This window comes from Moschus berezovskii, chromosome 8 (genome assembly GCF_049115385.1).
Source record: "Moschus berezovskii isolate FMDL1 chromosome 8, NW_MosBer_1.0, whole genome shotgun sequence".
NCBI classification, from domain to species: domain Eukaryota; kingdom Metazoa; phylum Chordata; class Mammalia; order Artiodactyla; family Moschidae; genus Moschus; species Moschus berezovskii.
The window spans coordinates 107,342,753-107,364,500 of NC_142467.1; the positions used below are offsets into that span (position 1 = coordinate 107,342,753).

At 58.7% G+C, this 21,748-nt stretch overlaps 1 protein-coding gene across 1 annotated transcript in view; it reads right to left on the minus strand.

The window, feature by feature from the left end:
- ELL (elongation factor for RNA polymerase II) overlaps positions 1-21,748 on the minus strand; it is an 83,317-nt gene that overhangs the window by 6,945 nt on the left and 54,624 nt on the right. Inside the window, exons 3-8 of the mRNA XM_055430683.2 lie at positions 15,235-15,356; positions 14,698-14,861; positions 12,515-12,780; positions 8,326-8,450; positions 2,822-2,918; positions 1,175-1,661 (exon numbers count right to left, since the gene is read on the minus strand). Coding sequence (XP_055286658.1) covers positions 1,175-1,661; positions 2,822-2,918; positions 8,326-8,450; positions 12,515-12,780; positions 14,698-14,861; positions 15,235-15,356 — 1,261 coding nt within the window. The remainder of the gene's footprint in view (positions 1-1,174; positions 1,662-2,821; positions 2,919-8,325; positions 8,451-12,514; positions 12,781-14,697; positions 14,862-15,234; positions 15,357-21,748) is intronic.

A 21,748-nucleotide genomic window follows, 5' to 3' on the forward strand; every position in this document is an offset into this window, starting at 1 on the left:
AGTCAGTAATGCTCAGAGAGCTCTCTAAAAACGGAATCAAGAAGCCATTAAGGAAGTGTGACTTGTGCACGGCTCAGCCTGCATGGAATCTGACCTTTTGACCCCATGAAGTCATCTGCCAGGAACTCGTGATAGCTGATTGACTTTTCAGACCCCCACCCTCAAACCACGTGTGATACTGTCGACTTACTGGACCCCTAACCTAAAACAAATATTTTTCTGACTTGTCTGACTTGCGTCAGAGTTAAACCGTTCTCATCAGAAACCTTTAACAAACTCAAGGCTTTTGGTCTTCATAAACCCAACTCTTGTTCTTCCTGAGAACGCTCTCTCTCGAGGTCACCTGAACCTATGTCTCCCGAATGATAATTCTTAAGACCCTACAGAAACCATTTCCCTATTTGCAGCCTCCAGGGTTATTTTGGGGTTGCCAGTAGCCACAGGGGGTGCTCAGCTCAGATGCCTGGGGCTCTAACTGGGAGTGGGGAGGCTCTGGGGGTGAGGACTCCGCCCCTATGAACCCCAGGCCCTGGAAGGTTTCCCTGGTCAGCGTGCAATCCCAGCAGCCTCACACCCCTCATCCAGCTGAGGGTCTCTGGAGTGCCTGCTTCCCTACAGGCTGCAAGTGCGAGACCCTGTTCTGGCTCTTACCAACTGCTGTTCAGTGGACAAGTCTCCCAGCTCCTCCTGGACCCGCCTCTCAGACCCTCTCTCTGCAGGCTCAAAGCTTTGCTCCGCAGGTCACAGCAGGTCCACAGTAATCTAGGGACCCCTCCCCACCAAGTCCTGTGCCCCCGCAGCCATCCCTGAGTCCCAGACCCCTGCTGTGTGCTGTGTCTGAGATCTCCTGGAAGCCAGAACTGGGCCCTGGAATTGTTCCGCTCCCTGTGAAATACCCCTCCTGTGAGCCTCAGCTCCACCAGGCTCCGTGCCCCTGGCCCCCAGGGCTGGCCTGGCACACAGCTGGCTGTAGTAGGCTTCGAGAACACCTCCTGGGCAGTCACGTGAGCCAGTGCGAGGATGCAGAGGGCCTTAAGGGTGGGAGGGAGGGACTCAGGAGGCGGCCCTCTCGGCACCCTGTGGAATGAGGGTGTGCGGGAACAGGGACAGTGCTCAGGCCCCCAGTGACGCCCCTTCTGCAGAGCCCTCTGTCCCTCGACCTCTTGGCACCTACCCGGGGCGACTGGTGGGGCAACTGGAGGGGCTCCAAGGGGGCCTGGCCTCTGGCTGAGTGGCCGGTCCCGGGGCCTGTCCTCAGCTGCCCTCTCCTTGTCTTTGTGCTTCTTGGATTTCTTCTTGGATTTGCCATGCAAGGAGCCGCCATGGGGCCTGCTGGGCTGGGCACAGTCCGTCAGCAGGGGCATGCTGAGGCGTTCAGTAGGGGCTGGGGCGGCCGCTTCCCCACGCTCACAGTCCCGGCCACTGTGGCCCAGGTCGTTGCTGACGTCGGCCAAGGGGTCGTGGGCCCGTGGTGGCTCCAGTCGCAGGGGCAGGTGGGTGTCTGTACCAGCCAGTGGGCCCGGGGTGGGCAGCAGGCCCTCGCGGCCGAGGGTCGTGCTCAACTTCCCGTTGACTGTGGGCTGAGCTCTCTGGGTGAAGTGCGATATCCTGGGTTTCTTGTTGGCCAGAGGGTCAATGAAATCAGGAGGCTGCGGCCGTTTCTGTGACGGAAAGGAGAGAATTTCAGGAGTGAGCCTGTGCCTGGAGTTACTGTGTGCCCCAGGGAGAGGCTGGGCGGCAACAGGCCAAACTTGAGCTGACCAGTATCCCCACCACAGGCCCTGAGGAAACCAGTGCCCACAGGCAGGGGCCACTTCGACCACAAGGTGGCGCGCGAACACCACAGCAGGCCTGAGAGGTCTGGCACTCCTGGGGCCTGCCTGCCTAGGGACCCGGCGGGGCCACGCGCCAGCAGGGCAGGGAAAGGGCAGCTGGGCCATTAGTGGACCAGCTTCAGCCCATAAGGGCCACTCCTGGGAACTGGTCTAAAACATGACTGTGCTCAGCACACCCCCCCCCCCGCCGATGACAGTAAGAGCAACGGAGCCCAGTCTGAGTGACACAGAGCAGACCCCGCAGGCCAGGACCGTCCTCCCCAGGACCCTTGAATCCCCACGGCACCCCCTCACATGGCACAGGCCTCAGCCCCATTCACAGAGGAGAAGACTGAGGTCCGGAAGGCAAGGCCAGAGCAGAGGAATGGAGCCAGATCAGACCAGTTGGCCTGGGCCCAGCGTGCGGCAGTGTGGACCAGAGTGGAGTGAGGCCCTTCCCTCCACACCCCAGCCACGGGGTGCCCTGGGAGGCTTCAGGACCTAGGCCAGATGCCTCCAGGGGGAGGCAGAGTGGGGAGGAGAGCAGCTGGCCAAGCAGGGGACGGAGACACGGGACTCACTGGTCAGAGCAAGCAGTGGGAGGAGACAGCTTTCACCGAACAGCTCCAACAATGGTGAGGAACCGCACTGCTGAAGATCAAGCCCCTGACAGCAAGGCCCTCCCTGCACGCCCTTCCCACTATGGCAGATCCCACTGGGGGACACAGTGATTTTTAGAGCAGCCCTGGGAGTCAGAGGCCTCCAGTGTACAGAGAAAGCACAGAGTGGCCAGTGGCCCGTGCGCCCTCAGCCACACTACCCTGACAGGTAACCCAAGGCACCTATCCAGGTTCCAGGCCTGGGACCCCCAGTCCCCAGTCAGCTGCTTATGCCTTTGAGAAAACTAGCCAGCCCTGATTCAGAGGCCAAACAGGCTCCCAGAGAAGCAAGGTCAGGCCCACTGCCTCTGCTGAATCCCACCCACCCTCCCTGCCAGCCGCTCCTACCTGAGGGGGCGAGGCTGAGCTCCCATGCTCGCCTGGAGGACTGTTGGCAGCAAGGTCCCCAGGGAGGCCACCTGTGCTCTGTGGCTGACACAGTTTCCTGCAGAGGAGAAGCAAGGTAGGTTGGAGGGCCCCGAAGCAATGCCCTCCTTGTGAGGCGCACCCAGGCCCACCCACCTCTGCACTGACACCATGCTGTCCCACTTGCACCCAGTGTCTTGGGGAGGGCCTGACTCCCCGCTGAAGCAGGGCAGGGCTGGGTGCGACGGGCACGCCTGGCAGGCAGAGAGCAGTCTGAGCACACCCCGTCCTGGTGCGTCCACAGCTGCCCTGTGGCCACGGCCTCAGTCTCACTGTCACACTGGATGCTCTGTGCCCAGAGAAGGGTCAGGTGACCAGACACTCATCTCAACTTCCATGACCATGGATACCAAGGACCCCTGGTGCGAAACTGACCAGACACTCAGGGTCCATGCTGTGTCCCCATGGGAGCTACAGACATTGGGTGTTGGCCCTTTTTAAAAAATCATTTGGTCCTGACTTTTATAAACAACGCTCACTGCAGACACAGAACGCAAGAGGTCTGAGAGGCCTGCTCTGACTGGGAGGACTCCCCCCCGATTCAGCCCCCATCTTCCTGGGAGCCAGGCCCCAGGCCCTCCAGGGACGGCGGGAGCAGCCAGCAGGCCACCGGAATCTGAACTCAACAGCGCAGCCAGGAACGAGAGAAGAGACGCCCCGACACTTGACAGAAAAACGGAGGCCCTGAGAGTCACCCTGGCTGGGGGGGTTGGCCTCTCGGACCCCTAGAGGCTGAGAGTCTCAGGGGAGCCCAGGCCCCCAGCTGGCCCCCTACGCCCTGCAGGAAGCTGAGCTGAGGTCCCGGGCCACGTCTGCTGCTCCAACCGGTGACCAGGAGAGCACCTCCCTAGCCCTCAGCTGCACTCCAGACTCCGGATGCTGCACTCCCCACAGAGGCCTGAAATGCAAGGAGAGAAGAAAGGAAGGTTCCAAGTCTACTGTCCACCCCTGTGGAAGCAACCAGAACTTTCAGTCAAAGACAGAGAATCACGTGTTCACGTCCATTCTCTCTCAAGTCCCCACTAAAAAGGCATAAAAGAGAAAGGGAAAAAAGACGGCAATGCTACTACTCAACACGGAAAGCAGAAGCACAAGCGATGACTGTCCTGGAGGAGCCAAGGAAACCGAGTCCTGGGCTGCAGAGCCCGCAGGCCCACAGTGTGTGCCTCAGAACCTCAGTGGAGGGGCCCTCCAGGCTGTCTGTCAGCAGCCCTGCTCTGGGGCCTGGCCTGCCAGGGGGCAGCTGCAAAGGGAACCCCCAGCATGTTCAGGAGTAAGGGAGCCCAGGCCTTCCCCAGGAGGCCAGGAGGTTGCTCGGGCCACAAGGATGGACAGAAGCATGGCCTCCAGAGGAGAGGAAACAGGGGCCTGTGGAGGGACACAGAGATGCCTCAGCGCTACCAGGGAGGCTGAACTGCCAACAGGCAAGTTCCGTGGAGGCGGCACCCCAGCTCCCAGGCAACAACTGTCAGGTCCTGAAGCAGACAAGACTATGCATTTGAAAGGACAGAGAGCAAGCAAGCCCACGTGCCACAACTGAAGCCTGAGCCCCAAAGCCCGTGCTGCACGACAGGAGAGGCCACCGCAATGAGAACCCCAAGAACGGCAACTGGAGAGCAGCCCTCCCCCTCCGCCGCAACTAGAGAAGAGCCCACACAGCAACAGAGACCCAGCACAGTCACAAATAAATTAATTTTAAAAAAGAAACGAAACAGAAACTCTAAGAGGATGAAAATGTTAAATCCACCAGAAACACACTGGCCTTAATAGCCTCAGAAAGACAATGACCTGAAATACACATCTCTCCAAAGAAAATATACAAATAGCCAATAACCGCATGAACAGATACTCAACATCATTCACTGCTCATCCAGGGAAACTCGAATCGACACCACTATAAAATACCACTTCACACCGGCTAGAATTTTAAAATATATATTTATATAACAAGTGTCAGTGAGGCTGTGGAAAAACTGGAATTGGGCACTGCTGGTGGGAATGTAAAATGGGGCAGCCACTCCGAAAAAGAGTTTGGCAGCTCTTCAGAAAGTTAAACACAGGATTACCATAGGCCCAGCAATTACACTCCTCAGGACATATTTGAGAGAACTGGAAATCAGTGTCAGTTATATCTGTGTCCTCCACAGCATCACTGTACACAATCCCGAAAAGGTGAGAACATTTCACATGTCCACTGACAGAAAAATGAATAAGCAAAAACTCACACACAACAGACTACAGAAAAGAACCAAAAACCTGGCTGTAGAAAAGAACGAAGCTCTGCCGCATGCTGCAATGTGCAGAAACCTTGAAAACATGATAATGAGTGAAAGAAGCCAGACACAAAAGGCCACATGGCACGTAATCCCATTGATCAGAAGTGTCCACAACAGGCAAATCCAACCAGAAGTAGATTAGCGGCTGCCAGGGGCTGGGGAAGGGGGGATGCGGAGTGACTGCTAATGCAGGTTGTTGGATTTTTTTGGGGTAAATGGTTTGGAACTAGATGGAGGTGATGGTTGCACCGTGGGAACTAGAAATGATGGCAAAAAGAGAAACAGATGGGAGAAGCTGAAGAAATCTCCCCAAAGTAGAAGAAATAAAAATAAACAACCAGGAGGACAGCAGTGAATGGAGTGGGAGCACGGCCCCCAAGGGCAGACTGCGGGAGCTGCGGGAGCATGCTGAGGCCTCTCAGCCGCACAGAGGACAAAGAGGGCCAGGCGAGCGCTCGGACTGCCAGGGCGCCCTCCAGACCACCCTGTGGCCACAGGGACGCGCAGGCCAGGGAGGGGACTGATGAAGCATCCTCGGCCAGACCTTCAATGTGGAAGGAAAGCTCCTTCCAATCGAGAAGGCTAGATGTGGCTAACTGCCCACTAGTGTGCTGGCCACCCAGGTGTGGAGCTGTGGCAGAGAGACGTCCAAAGCCTTCTCCTGGGAGAGACACTCCAAGAGCTGGGTCCCTTCAGCATCGGGGCAGAATCCCAGACCCGGAAACAGGAGGGTCTGCGAGGGAGGGAGGCAGAAGCCCTGGCCCCTTGGAAGTGATGAAAGGCCATGAGACAACCAGAGGAAGCTTGTGGCTGGATGTGAAGGACACAGAAGGCTGAGCACTTGGCCGAGCAGGTTACCAACTACAGGCAAAGTGCACCGCCTGTGAGACAGACCGAGGCTGGGGCCATCTAGGCTATGCCCTGGGGGAGGGGAGGCCAGGCCAGGGCAGGGCAGGTCAGGGGACTGACTTCAAGGCCATGTGGGGTCCAGGCCTCATCCTGCACTGGGACATCCAGACTCTGCCTCGGACAGGCCAGGACTACGCCGCTACACATGGGGACTGAAAGCACGGAGGAAGCATCCAAATAAACAGCTGAGGGCTTCCCTGGTGGCCCAGTGGTTAAGAATCCGCCTGCCAAGGCAGGGGACACAGGTGTGATCCCTGGTCCGGGAAGATTTCACATGCTGAGGAGCAATTAAGTCCATGTGCCACAAGCACGGAGCTCGTGCTCCAGAGCCCGAGTGCTGCACCCAGTGAAGTGCACACTCCCTTGAGTTGGCGCTCCGCGACGAAGAAAGGCCTCTGCAACGAGAAGCCCTAGTGCCTGTCTGCAGAGCAAAGCCATGGGGGCCAGGCAGACCCTGGAAGCACAAGCGTGCTCCACTCAGGCACAAGTTTAGAACAAGCTGTTCTAAAGGAAGGCTGCAGCCCCTTGGGTAACACGAGCCCCCACACCCAGCCTGTAACAAGAGGAACACCCTAAGACCTCATTTCTCCTTGCCATGAGACCCATGGCATGAAAAGTGGTTGTAATGAGGGCGTTCTTCAGGGAGGGAGCAACCTAAACATGGAAAAAAAAAAGATGTGCAGAGCAGCGCTGGGTCGTCAGTATCAGTGACACTTGACCCTGACCTCTGCCCACCAAACAGGTCATGCTCCTAAGAGCAGCAGATGCTGTCAGCTTCTGAAGAGGCATCGTGCCAGGCCACCCCCCAGCTGCCCCATGCAGCCCGAGAGGAGAGTGCCCAGGCGGCCCAGGGCAAACACGAGGGAGGAAAGAAGAGCCTGGCTGGCGTGGCCCTGAGCTCCAGGAGTCAAGAGCCCGAGGAACCTCCCACCTGATACCCCTCAATATTCAGCCCAGTTTCCTAGGGACCACACCCACACAGGCTGCTTGCTCCTGGCCATGCCCCTCTTGGAGAGCTCTGGGAGGCCAAGGCCTGGGGGCCTGAGATCAGCGGGGGCACTGAGAGGCTCTGAAGGAAGGAAGGGCGGGAGCAGCCTCAAGGCGCCCCACCCCCATGTGCCCCTTGCCTCCTCAAAGCACGTGGGTGGGTGTAACTTACTAGTTCAACACTACTGCCACGCATGCACGCATGCTCTATCGCTTAAGTCATGTCCGACTCTTTGCAAACCCACGCCCCACAGCCTGCCACTAGAGTCCATGAGAGTCTCCAGGCCAGGATCCTGGACTGGGTTGCCATGCCCTCCTCCAGGGGATCTTCCCAACCCAGGGACTGAACCTGCGTCCCCTGCACTGCAGGCGGATTCTTTACCGCTGATGCGAACACCTGTGGGAGGTGACAGTGTCTATCTGAGACGTGCTTGGTGGGCAGTAGACGACGCCCAGAGAGCCAAAAGAGTGACCCCAGAACAGCAGGTGAGCACCCCGCAGGGCCAAGGAGGAACTCATGGTTCACCTAGAGTGGCCCCAATTTGGATCTGATTTCCAGATGCAGTTACTGCTTTAAACAACTTAAAAAAAAAAAAAAACACACTTCATAAATTGCTCCAAGTCCCTGAGAAACCACTTAAGGACTAATTAGCATCTCAGGCTGCTCTGAAGGGCGCTTCACAGCCAGGGCTCCCAGGCATCAATTGAGAAGGAAATCATTAACTGCTCGCCTTAGACAGGGGCCGACTTAACCACGTCTCCCCAGGGCCACCTTGGCTACTCCTGACTTGGGGTCCCCATTAACCCGAGAGGGGATGTGCTTAATTAATGCTGCTTAATAGTGTCTGTGGGAAGGTTTGTTTTGCTTTGTTCCTCTCTGCTTCCAGTCCTTGAGACTTTCTTTTTAAGAAAGAGGCGGCCTGCAGCAGTAGCCTGTGGGGACATGCAGATTTCAGAAGGACCTTGGTAGGAGGGGCAGGAGGGGCAGCAGGAATGGCTGCTTTGGGGCCTTCTGTCCTGAAGTTCTCATGTTCAACACAGAAACTCACGCCCTCTACCCCACCCAGCAAGGCTCGCCTTTTCCCTACAGGAGGCCACGGTGGGCTACCCAGGCAGTCTCTACAGACCCCTCCAACCTGCCTGCAGGCCCTATGGGCTTTGGTGCCACAGGAGGCCGCCCCAGCCTCCTGGAGATGAGATGTGCCCCAGGCTCAGGGGATGGGGACTCATGGACGGATGGGGCAGCAGTGTTACCGGATGAGCATCCGCTTCAGCAACTGCTGGTCTCCCTCCGAGTAGCCGGGCCAGTCCTTCTGCACATCCTTGTACACACAGTCCTTCAGTGTGCAGGTGCCATCCTTTGCATTCACATTGGCCACCTGCAAGACAGAGCCAGGGGCACCTCGTGTGTAGCCCAAGAGACAGACATGATCATGAAAACATTTTGCGGGGTGGTGCGGGGAGAGGCGGAGACAGACATTAAAGGGGAAAGAGGACAGCACACTTCTGCCCCAAGCCAACACTTGTCCCCCCAACTCCTCTGCAGGCCGGGACGGTGGCCCTTGGGATGCAGAAGGGTCAGAGCAGCAGGCCCAGATGCTGCTGGAAGCCAGACTGGCTCCACAAAGGGGCGCTGCCATCTACATGTCCAAGACTCCATCAGCAGTCCATCCCCCTGCTGTGGACTGAACCATTTTTGTCCTCCACAAAACAAGTCTTACCCCCTGCTAACCTAAGGCGATGGTATTAGGAGGTGAGGCCTTTGGGAGGTGATGAGGTCATGAGAATGGAGCCCCCATGAGGGAGTGTCTTTTGGGGGAGGGGCTGTGCTGGGTCTTCGTTGCTGTGAGTTTTCTCTGGATGCAGCAAGCTGGGAGCTACTCTAGCTGCAGCATGTGGGCTTCTCAGCGCGGTGGCTTCGGTTGCAGAGCACACACTCTAGGGCTCTTGGGCTTCAGCAGTCGCGGTGCATGGGCTCAGCAGGCGTGGCTTCCAGGCGCTAGAGCACAGGCTCAATAGCAGTGGCACAGGGCCTTAGCTGCTCTGCAGCATGTGGGATCTTCCTGGATCAGGGATTGAACTCGTGTCTTCTGGACGGGCAGGCAGAGTCTTTACCACTGACCCACCGGAGAAGCCCAAATGTCTTTATAAAAGAGAATCCAATTTCCTCAACCCTCTGCCCTGGATGACTATGAGAAGGCAGAACGCAGGCCGTCACCAGACACCCAGTCTCCCGGTGCCCTGATCTTGGGCCTCCCAGTCTCCAAAGCTGTGTGACGGTCTGTGGTGTCTAACCCACCCAGGCCATGGTGTTCTATAACAGTAGCCTATGGACTAAGATCCGGAGAAGGCAATGGCAAGCCACTCCAGTACTCTTGCCTAGAAAATCCCATGAATGGAGGAGCCTGGTAGGCTGCAGTCCGTGGGGTCGCTACGGGTCGGACACGACTGAGCGAATTCACTTTCACACATTGGAGAAGGAAATGGCAACCCACTCCAGTGTTCTTGCCTGGAGAATCCCAGGGACGGGGGAGCTTGGTCGGCTTCCATCTATGGGGTCACACAGAGTCGGACACAACTGAAGTGACTTAGCAGCAGCAGCAGCAGCAGCATGGACTAAGACACACGCTCTCAAACTCACAGCTCCTGTGGCAAAGTCAGCCGAGCTGGGGGAGCCGGAGGAAGGGGGTCTTCAGGGCCCAAGCTGAGCCCACCTTCCCTGACCAGCCAGCCCTGCTGCTTCTGGTTAACACAAGCTGAGTTCAAGACTCTGTGCAAAGATGCATTTAGAACATTTGCCTTAATGTGCTTGAAGGAATTCAGGCCCCTGACCCGCAGAGGGCACTTTCCTGAGTGTCTTGTCAGGAACTGTGGTCTTTAGAAGGCGCGTGCGGAACTGTGTGATTGGCACGACAGCTGCTGTTTTTCACTACAACTGAGACTATGAATTTATTCTCCACGTCATGGCGGTTTTCACAAAGAGCATTTTTTAATGGTTGAGTAATATTCCACCAAGAGGCTGCACTGTGATTCACTCAATGCCTTCTCCTTTGTTGGACGCGGACTCTGTTTCCAGCTTCTCTGGAGCATAAACAGATGTCACTTGTGCAGGTTTTTCCATGCTGGTGACGGTTTTCTTCGGCTGGCTTCCCAGAAGTGGGATTAGTGGGTCAAAGGCTCTGAACATTTTTATGGCTTCTGAGACGCTTCACTAAAATGCTCTCCAGAGGAGCCACCCCTCCATCCACACTCCCACCAGGAAGGTGGAACGCCTCAAATCTTCTCTCTGGATGCTTTCACAGAAGTAAAAGAGGAGGCGTCTCTGCACAGTGCTGCTTAGTCAGTGCCGCTCGTCGGAGTCCCTGGTCACCGGGCAGGAAGGCTAAGAAATGAGCATCTTTAGTGAGGTGCAGCCCCTACACCTTCCTATCCTCACGCCGGTGGGGCCCAATGCCCCTCCCACAATTGTTGGGGAGAACAAGTCTGGTAGCAAACACAGAAGCTCAAGGCAGATGGGACAGGAAATCAGAGAATGGGAGAAATCAGAGTGGGCACCCAGGATGCTCTAGCGCAAGACACAGCCTGGGCTGGGCCACCCTGGGGAGCCGCCGAAGCCAAGCTGACTGGGGAAGCGGGCACCTCGCACGATGCCACTCTGGCCCCAGGGAAGGAGCAGGAGCGACGAGAGCACCCTGGCGGTTACAAATGGAGCAGGTGCCCCAGGCAGACCCAGGTCAGACCGCCAGCCCCCTCTCTCTCCAGAGCACTAAGCCTGGTGCCCCGTCGTCTAAGGGTCACCCAGTGGGTAAATCTCAGGTGCAATCAAACGCTGGGTCGGCCAAGGTTCATATTCTGCATGTGCTGCTTTTTCACTCTGGGCCCCAACAGAACAAGACTGGAGAGCAGGAGCAAGGGCAATCTTCAGAACGCTACCCCAGGGACTAAGGACCTGGCTGGACAGTGGTTCATGCTCTAGGCACCAGCCGGGGCAGGCGTGGCTGTCACCCCTGCCCTCAGTCTTGGCTCACGGCTGACGACCCTGCCCAGCTCCCTTAGCCCTGCCTCAGTCACCCTATGCTGCAGGAGGCAGCTCTGGGTGGCCCCCAGCCCAGGGAAAGGGCCTCCTGTGTGCTTCCCCCAATTTCCCAAGAGTGAGGCAACACATGTGACTTTCCAAGGAAATGAGCACCCTGGGAAATGCCCTTCCTGGTTCCAGAGTTTTCTGGATGCTCTAGCAAGCCCCAGAGAAAACCCCTGGACTAGAGTACTCTATCTGTCTTCTCTAGGCCCCGAGCCAACTCCCGAGCTTGCCAGGAGAAACACTGCAGCTCAGACCTCACCAGCACAACCTCCACGTGGCGGGCGGCGGCTCAGGAGGCCAAGTTTGCACAAAGGCCCCCAGTGAGTACACGGAGGAGCCTCTGACAGGAACGAAGGCTCCGGGGAGCACCTCAGCCCTCGGGACACAGGGGGCTTCTCCATGGTGAAGGGGAGGGGAGCGGGCCCAGCCTCAGATCAGCACTCGTGCTCGGAGTGCAAGGGCTGGTCACCGAGGCCCCTCTTCCCCCCTGCCCTGTGCCCTGAACTCGCTGGGGGGCGATGATGACACAGGGATGCCAGTCTGAGCACGGGGGGACAAGAGCCATGCCGACGTTCTCCTACCAAAGGTGTGTGTGGTCACCCCAGCCTCGGGTTGCACTCAGGGAGGTGCAGAGGGGCAGCAGGGTGCCCACAGGAGAACTCGGTCAATCGGAAATCCTCAGAAATTCTCGGAAACTCCTCAGACACAGCTCCGGATGGTCATGGCGCCAACTTTTGACCATAGGAGGCAGCACCCCAGAGCCCAGAGTGTCTGAGGCAGGCCAAAGCTCGTCCCAGAACACTGGTGTGACTGCCGCTGGGTACAGATCCTTGCAGCAGCAGCGCTCTGAGGTGGCCTGGTGCCACTTCACGGCCAAGCGGCATCCACGTGGCCCAGCTAAGGCGGTGAATCGGGAGTGAGCCACTCACCCTCTCAGGAGTCCGTGAGCTGCCGCCTCCAGACATAAGGCAGCTCTGGGACCAGCGCTGTCGCTCCAAAGCCCTGGCTGTTTAACAGCAGGCTCTGCCTGCTGGCCCCACCTTCCTGCCTGATTAGCTCTTGACCCCAAAGAGAGGTGCTGCAGTCACGCCCCAGCCACAGACAGAAGCCTGAGGGTCCAGATATGAAGCCCCTTGCCTAGCGCCACAACTGATAAGTCACAAGGAGACCCACCTGACATGAAGCCTGAGTTCTCGCTAACTTGCGCTGGTGGATTCCCCAGGCTTCATTCAATTCCAGAAACCTCGTGCATCTGAAGTCTTGGGTCCCCCATGCTACGCCCACTGCCTGCAAGCCTACAGTTGCGAGGAGTGGAGCCCTGGACAATAAAAGTGCCCCACGCCCACCCTGGGCAGCACGCACCTGCTGGAGGAGGCCGTCCAGCGCGTCCTTGTCCGCCTGCGCCAGGCCGTCCTTCTGCAGCCGCAGCAGCAGCTCAGCCTTCCGGTAGGGCCTCAGCGCCAGCAGGTGCAGCACGCGGTCCCTGAAGGGCCGCTGAGACACCCCGCTGCCCCCGCCAGTGCTGCACTTCTTGATGGCGCTGGCCGGGTTAATAGGGGTTGCCCGCTTCCGAGAGGGCACAGCATCCACTGCCCCCGGGGCCGGTTTCCGAAACTGAATCTTCTTGCCTACAGTAAGAGCCAGGTGTCAGGGATGGGAAGGGCTGAGGGGTGGTCGCCGTGTCCCCCTGCCTGGAGCGGATGGCACGTTCCTGAGCGAGCACACGGACACCCATGGATGGCCCACAGCCGACAGCGCCGAGCTCTCACCAAGCCCAAGAGGAAGGCACCTTAAGCCTCGTGCAGCCCCACTTGCCCAGTGAGAGTGCCACCTGCTGACCACAAGCAGATTAATGGGCACTTGCGGGGTCCCCAGTCTCAGAAGTGGGCTGAGAGCCTTAACTAACTTCATCTAAACCCCTGGTCCCTGTAGGGAAGGGGGCTGATGGCTAGTTAAAAGGGAGTCCCAGAACAGCAGTAGGACCAGCCCAGAGCCTGCAGTTCCCAGCTCTCTGCTGGTCCCCTGGGTCCCGCCATGCTCTTTTATGACCAAGGAGAAAATAAAAGCATCAGGTTACTTGGGCAGACCTGCCTGTGCTCGGAGCCCCAGGGGCCGCAGGCCTCTCTCCCACCCTCCTGGTGCAAAAGAGACGTGCAAGGGGGTCCTCCATGGAGCCCCCCGGGGTGCTCTCAACAGAGGGGGCTTCCATCCAAAGTCGCTCACTCCACCTTGGACGACACCCCTGTCACCGCAGGAAGGAGGAGGACTTCTGAGCGAAGTCAGTGCAGGTCTTAAATCCTTGGGCCACAAACCTCTCCATGACAACTGTCTTTTGCACGTGTCCCTCAACTCTGACTTGTCAAATGAACACAGAGGAGTGCTTTTAGAACCTGCAGGGCCAGACTTCGTCTCCAGAGAACCCTGATGACATGGAGTTGGGGAGAGGCCTGGCACAGCCAGGACTGCACGTCTGTGGCTTCTGAGGCCAGAGAACACAAACCAATGCAAAAGCCTTCACTGTACCCTAGGTGGAGCAGTAAAATAAATTCTGGCTAAAAGACCCACCCAAAACTTATTAAAATGTGTACAAATGTCCATATTTGCATCTTAAGGCAGTAGCAGGCAGCTATAACCCTTTGGGATTCTGGCCGGCACCTCCTGGGCAGCTGACAGCCCGGGGCCCAGGCCCCCCAGGGACACACTGCCATGCCCCCCAGGGCCCCACGCTGACAGGAGGGCCAGCACAATCTGGGTTTCATTCAGAGCCAACCCCACCACTAGGCAGGGAGACTGCATGCTCCGTAGAGCAACGTGAAAGACTGACTTTTCCTTAAAGAAGAAAAAAACTCCCAAAGCCATCAAGGTTCTCCCTCAGTTCGTGCCTTTCTCAGACCTTTTCTGCCTGACAGTGAATTCACTGGATTCTTTAACTATGTCTACCTCCAGAGGTGGCAAGACTGAGGCAGCATGATGGAGCTTTCTAAATAAACAGTACTTTTCACCGCACTTTTAATGTGGTCAGTGTCTCAATTTCTCTGAAACTGTTTCCAAGCAGATGCTGAGGGGCTGGAAGGTCCTAGGAAACAGGGATCAACGCATTTCCTTCCAGGTCTCCACCCCATGGTCCCTCACTGGCCCCAACACAGCAGCAGGCTGCCCGCCGCAGAGTGCATCTTGCCATCTGCACTGTGCCCTGGCCAGGTCAGCCATGGGAAGGAGACATTTGGGCAGGTGAGGGCAGGGGTGGCCACTGAAGGACAGGCTGAAGCTCTGGCTTCATGCATGGTGAGAGGCAGACGTACCCGAGGCTACAGCCTGGAGAAGGGGCCCTGCAATTCAGAATTCCGGAACTCTCAGGCCCTCTAATCCACCCTGGATGCAGAGTGCAGCAGACACCACCCAAGAAGGACCCAGGTCCCCTGGCCTCTGTCAGCCCACCACTCCTATTCCTGCTCCTGACAGGCCCTGAGACTCGCCAACTCTCCTGACATCTGCCCAGCAGGCACAAGACCCCCGCAGGTGACGCCCCGGCCCCTGATCCTCACCCAGGTAGCGGCCTCCGGCCTTGATGACGATGGCGCCCCGACTCCGCGTCTCCTCCTCGGCCTGCGCCAGGCTCTGCCGCGCCTTCTGGTAGGAGTCATCTGTGGCACACACCGTGATTTTGTCCTGGACGCTGCCCAGGCAGTCCAGGAGCACATCCCCGCGGCTGCAAGATGAGAGCCAGAAGGTGAGGCAAGCTCCCAGGGTGACCGGAGAGGTGGCCTCGGGGCCGACCCCGCCCCCACCCGACACTCCCAGCTAGGAAACGGGGTCTGTGCTGACTTGGGCAATGGGGTTTCTGCAAGGCACATCTTGACCTGAAAGAAGCAAGGGAACCCAGGTTCCTGGGCAAGAGGGGGCACACCAAGACCCACACCTGTACCCTGGACACGCTGTAAGAGCCAGAACAGCTCATCTGAGAAGGAAAGCTGGGGCAGTAAACATTCGCATGGCGGGCTGGCGTGGGGGACGCCACAGTGGGGGTCAAGGGAGGTGGGCCTGGCCATCGTGAGAGCTGGGGCAGTCTGGGCAAGGCTCACCTGGAGACGTACTGCTGGATGCAGTCGAAGCTGCCCTGGGGGCTATCACGGCCGACGTTGGAGAGGTAGAAGGAGAACGTGCGTGCCTCCGTGGGGCAGTCAGGCTGGGGGATGGAGATGTGCTGCATGGAGAGGGGGTGTCACTGGGGCGCCCACAGGCGGGGCCAGCACGCGATCCTGGCCCGTCCCTGGTAATGTGTGAATGCATCCCCTTTGTCTCCCTGTTCCTGACAGACCAGCCTGTCACCGTGGCCAGACTGCTGCTGGGTCCTGGGCCCCACACAGTGGCGCAGGCTGGGCGTGTGGTTTCCCATGTCTGCGGCAATGGCACTGTGGGCTCAGGAGCACGAGCTCTTGGCACACACCCGGAGGCAGGGGCCCACTCCAATCTAGGCCACAACTCAGTTCCCCCGCCAAGCCGGGCAGACTGGGCTTGAGACAACCCTTAAAGCTGAAATGGGGCAAGACAGGTGGGCGTCAGCAGCGGGCTGGCATGCTCGACCGAGATACCCTGGCACACACTCCCCCTTCTGCCACGTGGCGAGGCCCTCTCCACCTCCTCCAGGCCAGAGCCACCCTCTACCTGGGTGTCCGGGAAGAAGGCAGGCATGCAGGCACGGGCCCCAAGGGGCTCACAGATGGGCAGCACTTGCCCCTGCCGACCACGACACGGGATGCATGCACATGGCTCACCTAACCCTGACACAGACGGCACCACTGTAGCCTAACTAGGCAAAGCCACTGCTGCCGGAGAGGAAAGACAGATGGCCTGGCCGGCCACTAGTCCTGGCTGAGGCGCAGGGCTCAGTGCAAGGCAGGAAACCCAGAGGCCGCTTCATTCCAGGCCGACCCTCCGGCCCCCTGCCCACCCTGGGTGACGGCCAGCAGCTGCTGAGAAACACAGACAGGAAAACCTCACGCTCCAGCTGCCAGCCCCTGGGCGGGCCGGGAAGGGCCTCCAGAGCCCTGTCGCCAGAGGAGACCAGCCTTAAGGTCCGCCCTGGGCTGGAGCACCAAGGCTTGTCACAGTTAGGGAGACACACCCGGAGGAGTCACAAACGATCGACAAGAAGGGGCAGCACCTGGGCTGAGGGGGCAGCAAGCTGTCCCTGGGTTGTCGTGCCACCTCTGCAAGCCGAGCTGAGGACGCCTCCTGAGGTGACGTGAGGATACCAGCACGCCCCATCGGCGCTGGACAGCATGCGACCCTGAGCTGAACGCCTCCTGCCCCGTGCCCAGCTGTTACATGCGAACGCAGTCAGCTCGGTCTGTCTGAGTCGAGTCTGTGTGATCAAGGACACGAAGCTCTGGCCACAGTGAGAGCAGCAGCTCTCCCGCCCCAGCCCTCGGTAGAGGGGGTGGTGCGTGTGAGCTTTCCTCAAGGGAAGCTGGGAGGGCATGCAGCCCAGGATTGGTTCCAAATGCCGCAGAACCCCCTCCATGCACAGCCAGTCCCTGCTGCAAGGAAAGGCTCCCTCCCCTCACAGGGAGAGCCAAGGCATCAGAGAGTGCCCCCCAGGCCCAGCCACTCGGGACAGGAAGAGCCTGGCCTGGGAGAAAGGGGCAGTCTGCAGCGGCTGTCCAGGGACTGCAGACGACCTTGGGCTGACGATCACGCTGTCCCCCAGCTCCCCGCCCCACCGGCCCCACCCCATAGCTGGTGTCTGCCCAGTGCTCTCTCCTGGCCCTCCAGCATCCCTCTGTGCATGCAGCAGGTGGCGGAGGGCCTGGTCAGGACGTGCAGCCAGTGGCAGGGAGACCAGCAGGGTGCCAACGCCAGGTCAGCCCTGGCCAGCCACACAGACCCTGATCTCCACACACACACGTTTCTGTAAGGGTCAAAAGGGGAACGAAGCAGCTCACGCTTGGCAAGTGTGTTTATACCGTAAACCTGGACTGCCTGCTATGCCTCACCTGGGGCAGGAAAACACCTATGTGAACACACACACACACACACACACTGGAGTCCATGTGCAGCATCGCACTGTCCAGCACTGGCAGCCACCCTGCACCGTCGCACGCACTCCTGGGCAGACGTGACTATTGCTCTCCATTACGGAAGTAACTGAACACCCAGCGCCCAGATGCTCCTGAGGGTCACAGCGGGAGAGGCCCCCACAGGCAGGTACACATTGACGCAGTCACCCAGAACGCGGCGGGAAGACTGTGCACCATGATGTCAGCAAAATCAAAAGTGCTTCTGACAGAGCCTAAGACCTGAAACGCGGCTCCTCCCCACACCCGACCCTGAGCCTCTCCCTCACCATGTGCTGACTCTGGCGCAGACCTGGCCTCCCCCGGCAACGTTTTTCCATCTCCGGCTGCTCAGAGGGCAGCGGCTGCCCTGACTGCCTGCCACAGCCCCCGTCAAGGAGAGTAAAGGAGAAGGGTACAGCCTAGGTCCCGACACCACGGTGCTCCTCTCCGGGCAGGGGCTTGGGGGATCATTCCCTGTGATTCTTCAGCCCAGTGACGACTTTTCCACACGGGTATATATTGGCCCTTTCAAAATCCTCGAGTCGGGGGGACACAGCCCAGTGCCCAGAGGAGGGTCTGTGCAGCCACTGGGGCAGCAAGACAGGGGGGGAAGGCCTGCATGGAGCCTGCCACAGCAGTCCTGAAGCCCCAGCCCCTCCCCAGCTCTCTGGCACCAGAGCACACGGAATCCTCTGGTTAACGGGCTGTTACGATGTTGGTTAATGGCTACCAGTCCCTGGGAACCAGTGAGGGAAACCAGCCTGCTCGGCACGAATGACCCAGGATGCCTCGCTTTCTCTGTGATGGCAGAGAGCGCATCATGTGTTCTGAAACTCGGCCTCTGCGCCACAATCTTCTAGACCAAGTCCTGGCTCCCTTAGAGGCCACCACGGGGCCCACAGCAGGCCTGAGCATGGCAAGTTTAGTGCATCTGATGTCAGCCCTAACTCCTGGTATGAGGAGGCTGAGGGAGGTGCCACAGACTCATGGACGTGCCTGAGTACGAAGATGCACAGGGAGACCTGGACCTCCAAAGAGCTGTGTCCCACCCGGATGACCAGAGCAGCTGATGTCCAATCCTGAGGCCCGAGGAGGGTGCTGGTTCCACCGTGGGTAGGTCAAGCCCCTGTGAAATTCATCCCAAGTCAGGTTGGCAGCCCTAACCCCATGTACGTGGGGCCTGATGAGTCTGTAGTGCAAGTAGGGGCTTCAAAGAGACAAATGAAGCCCCAAGCAGGTTGTGGGCATGAAGAAATGGTGGGGGACGCACTTGGTACCCTCTTCAGAAGAGAGCAAGACCAAACGGGCACACAGGAACCAAACACTGCCTAGCCAGACTCTGGCCAAAGGGTTTTCAGGGAACACTTGTTTTATTATTTTTATTTTCAGGGAACCCTCAGCATAAAATATATTCTGGATGAAGTGTTACTACTGCACGGCTGCACGGGTGGGAAGATCCTCCGGAGGAGGAAATGGCAGCCCACTCCATGATTCTTGCCCAGGAAATCCCACTGACAGAAAAGCTGCAGGGCTACAGCCCAGGGGGTCCCACAGCATCGGACACAAGTGACCACACACACCCTGGATGGTTGAAGAGGCCTTCCAAGAGCAAAGCAGCCTCTTCCGCCCCCTGGCAGGCCCTCGGGCACTTTCTGAGCGCTGCCTCCTCTCCGAGAGCTGCGCCCTCGTGCCCTCAGCCCCAAACCCCGGGCGCTTTCTGAGCGCTGCCTCCTCTCCGAGGGCTGTGCCCTCGTGCCCTCAGCCCCAAACCCCGGGCGCTTTCTGACCACTGCCTCCTGTCTGAGGGCTGCCCGCCCGCACTGTGGACAGGGAGAGGGAGGGCGCCGAGCCCGCCCGCCCCCACCAGGCTTCCAAGCCAGCCCCGTCCCGCAGCGACCAGCAGCCCTGGGCTCCAGCTCTAGCTGGCCCTGAGGACTCCCGCAGAGCAGGAGCCTGGACCGCAGACACACACTGGTGAAGGCCTCTGACAAGGGCCGTCAAACCTCATTCTAGAAATTGCCTTTGGGCTCCCGCTGCAGCACACAGAGATGCCTCACACAGCCCTGGACACCGATCCAACCTTCCTTTCTTTCCTCATCAACTAAAGAGGTCTGGGGTGGGGCCGGCCCGTGCAGGGGTTTTCTCTTCCCCTTGGGAGGCTGATGCTTCACCAGCTGTCAGGAATTGAGAGCTCAGAAGTAACGCCTGATGGCAGAGGGGCCCAGGGCAGCCACCCCAGCGTCTGAGAGAAAGCAGAGAACACACACACACGGCCCTGGCAGACGAAACAAAGGTGAGCGTTTGCTCCGATGACGCTGCCCCAAAGCTGGGCGTGCTACAGGCTGCCGTATGGTCACCCCCAGGAACCAGCCAACACCAGGGCCTGGCCGCACACCACCACGGCCAGACGTCGCAGCACTCTCTGCATGGGTGGGGAAGTAGCCAGGTCGGACCTGCCTCCCACCCCAGGAGCTGGGGGACACCGAGACCCTTTGCCAGCTGGGCTGCATTCACATCGGGGGGTCGAGCGCCAGGAACCAAGTGAGCGTGCTCTGGACCGCAGCGGGACTCTGCTTCTCCTCAGGCCATGGTTCATTTTGTTGGCTGCGCAGGGACTCTCAGGCCCGGCTGCGGCACCTGGGATCTCTGATATGCACTGCGGCAGGCAGGGTTTTCACTTGCGACACGCAAACTCTTAGTTGAGGCATATGGGATTTAGTTCCCCGAGCAGGGATGGAACCCAGGCCCGCTGCATTGGGAGTGCCGAGTCTCAGCCACTGGGCCGCCATGAAGGCCCCCTCCTAAGGCCACGTTAACCTGCATCCAGACCTTAGGTGCACGGCCCCTTTCCTGGGCAGGGAGGCCAACAACCAGAGGAAGAAGACCTGGCCGAGGTTCCTGAGTGAAGGAGCAAAGAGGGCCTCAATCCAGTCTGCCAGCTTCATGGGCCTCTGGGAAGCAGGCCCTGCCAGCCTACCCAGGGTCCAGACATGGTGTCAGCACAGGCACCAGGAGTGCTGAACGAGCTGGGCCAACTCGACCTGCCCACCTCCAGCTCTGCTTCCAGCCTCGAGGCTGGAGGGTACAACCAGGAGAACCAGGAGCAGAGAGCAAGGGCCTTGCCTCCTCCCCACACTGCTCCGAGTGACCACACAGTTGTGCCTGACCACGACAGCATCTGCTGTGCACCTGGCCCCAGGCCAGGCCTCTCACACCTGGCAGGGAGGAATGGTCATGTTCTATCAACACCCAGGAGAAGGACAAGACCCAGAGGTCACGAGGGGCATAACGAGTGCCTGGTCCTTCACAGTGAACTGGGAAAGAACAGCAACCCTTGCCACAGGCCTCCTCCAGTCCTCACACAGTCCCACCTGGGGAAGAGCCTCTTAGTGGAGACTCACGGTTTGGCTTGCTCCTGGCTGCAGCACACAGCCTCCACACCCTCCACACCTTCTAGGAAGTCCATGACACATGAGAGTGCCCAGAAGGAAAAAAACGTGGGCAAAGCATAATTCTCAACTCAGAGGCAGGGACCCTTTCTTGAATGGATGTGGCTCTTAAGTTTGCCACAGGGATTTGGGCGACACAGTGTAAATCCCAGGAGACCCTCACAGCACTTCTAAGAGCATCCCAGTGGTGTCTTGCTGACTAGACAGCATTGCTCATGGATAAAGGAACAGCAACCTGTGCCCTGGCCTCCTCATCTTCCCACGGCTGCTGAGGGCACACTGTGACCACAGGCCACAGGAGGGCGCCACTGGGCCAACCTGGCAGCGAGCCCGGCCGGCCCTGCCCCTTGGGGAAACATCGCAGGGGATAAAGGAGAAGCAGGCGGCCAGGGCCAAAGGAGGCATGGACGCTCCAGAGAAGGCACGGGCAGGGCGTGTGCTCTGGGGCCTTTAGGGGCATCTCACTGACCTTGACTGGTCTTGGTGTGATGGTGTTCCCTTGGCCAGGCCACAGCCTCTAGTGACTCCATGAAAGGTATAACCTGGGTGTGCTGTGCGGGTACTCTGTAGATGCGGTGAACCCATGACCAGGTCTGGGCAGGCCTCATACGATCAGTGGAAGGCCTTAAGAGGGAAACGGAGGCTTCCCTAGTGAGGAAGAAGCTCGCCCACGAACCTTGGGACCAGCTCCTGCCTGCTGCATGGAGTTTAGGCTCCTCGGCCCCACAAGCCTGTGTGTCAGCGTCTCGCAATATCTCTTGGTATCACTGTGTCTGCACTTGCAAACATGTATCTCAAGGCTCCGTCTCTCTGGAGCACCCTGCCTGGGGCGAAACCTACAGATCTCCCCGATTCTGGAAGAAGCCAGCAAGCTATCAGGTGGAAACTGACTTAAAACGCGTGTGGCGACTCTTCAAAGAAAAAAAAAGACTTGCAATAAAGACTAGGAAAAAACCTAAAGTGTTCCAAAGCATCTTTAGTGGGCGGACGATACGGGGGCCCTAGGACCTGGGTGGCAAGGACCATGGACAACATGCCCTTCCTCCCATTCCTCAACGTTTCTGTAAGATGGCCATTTATGATAAAGT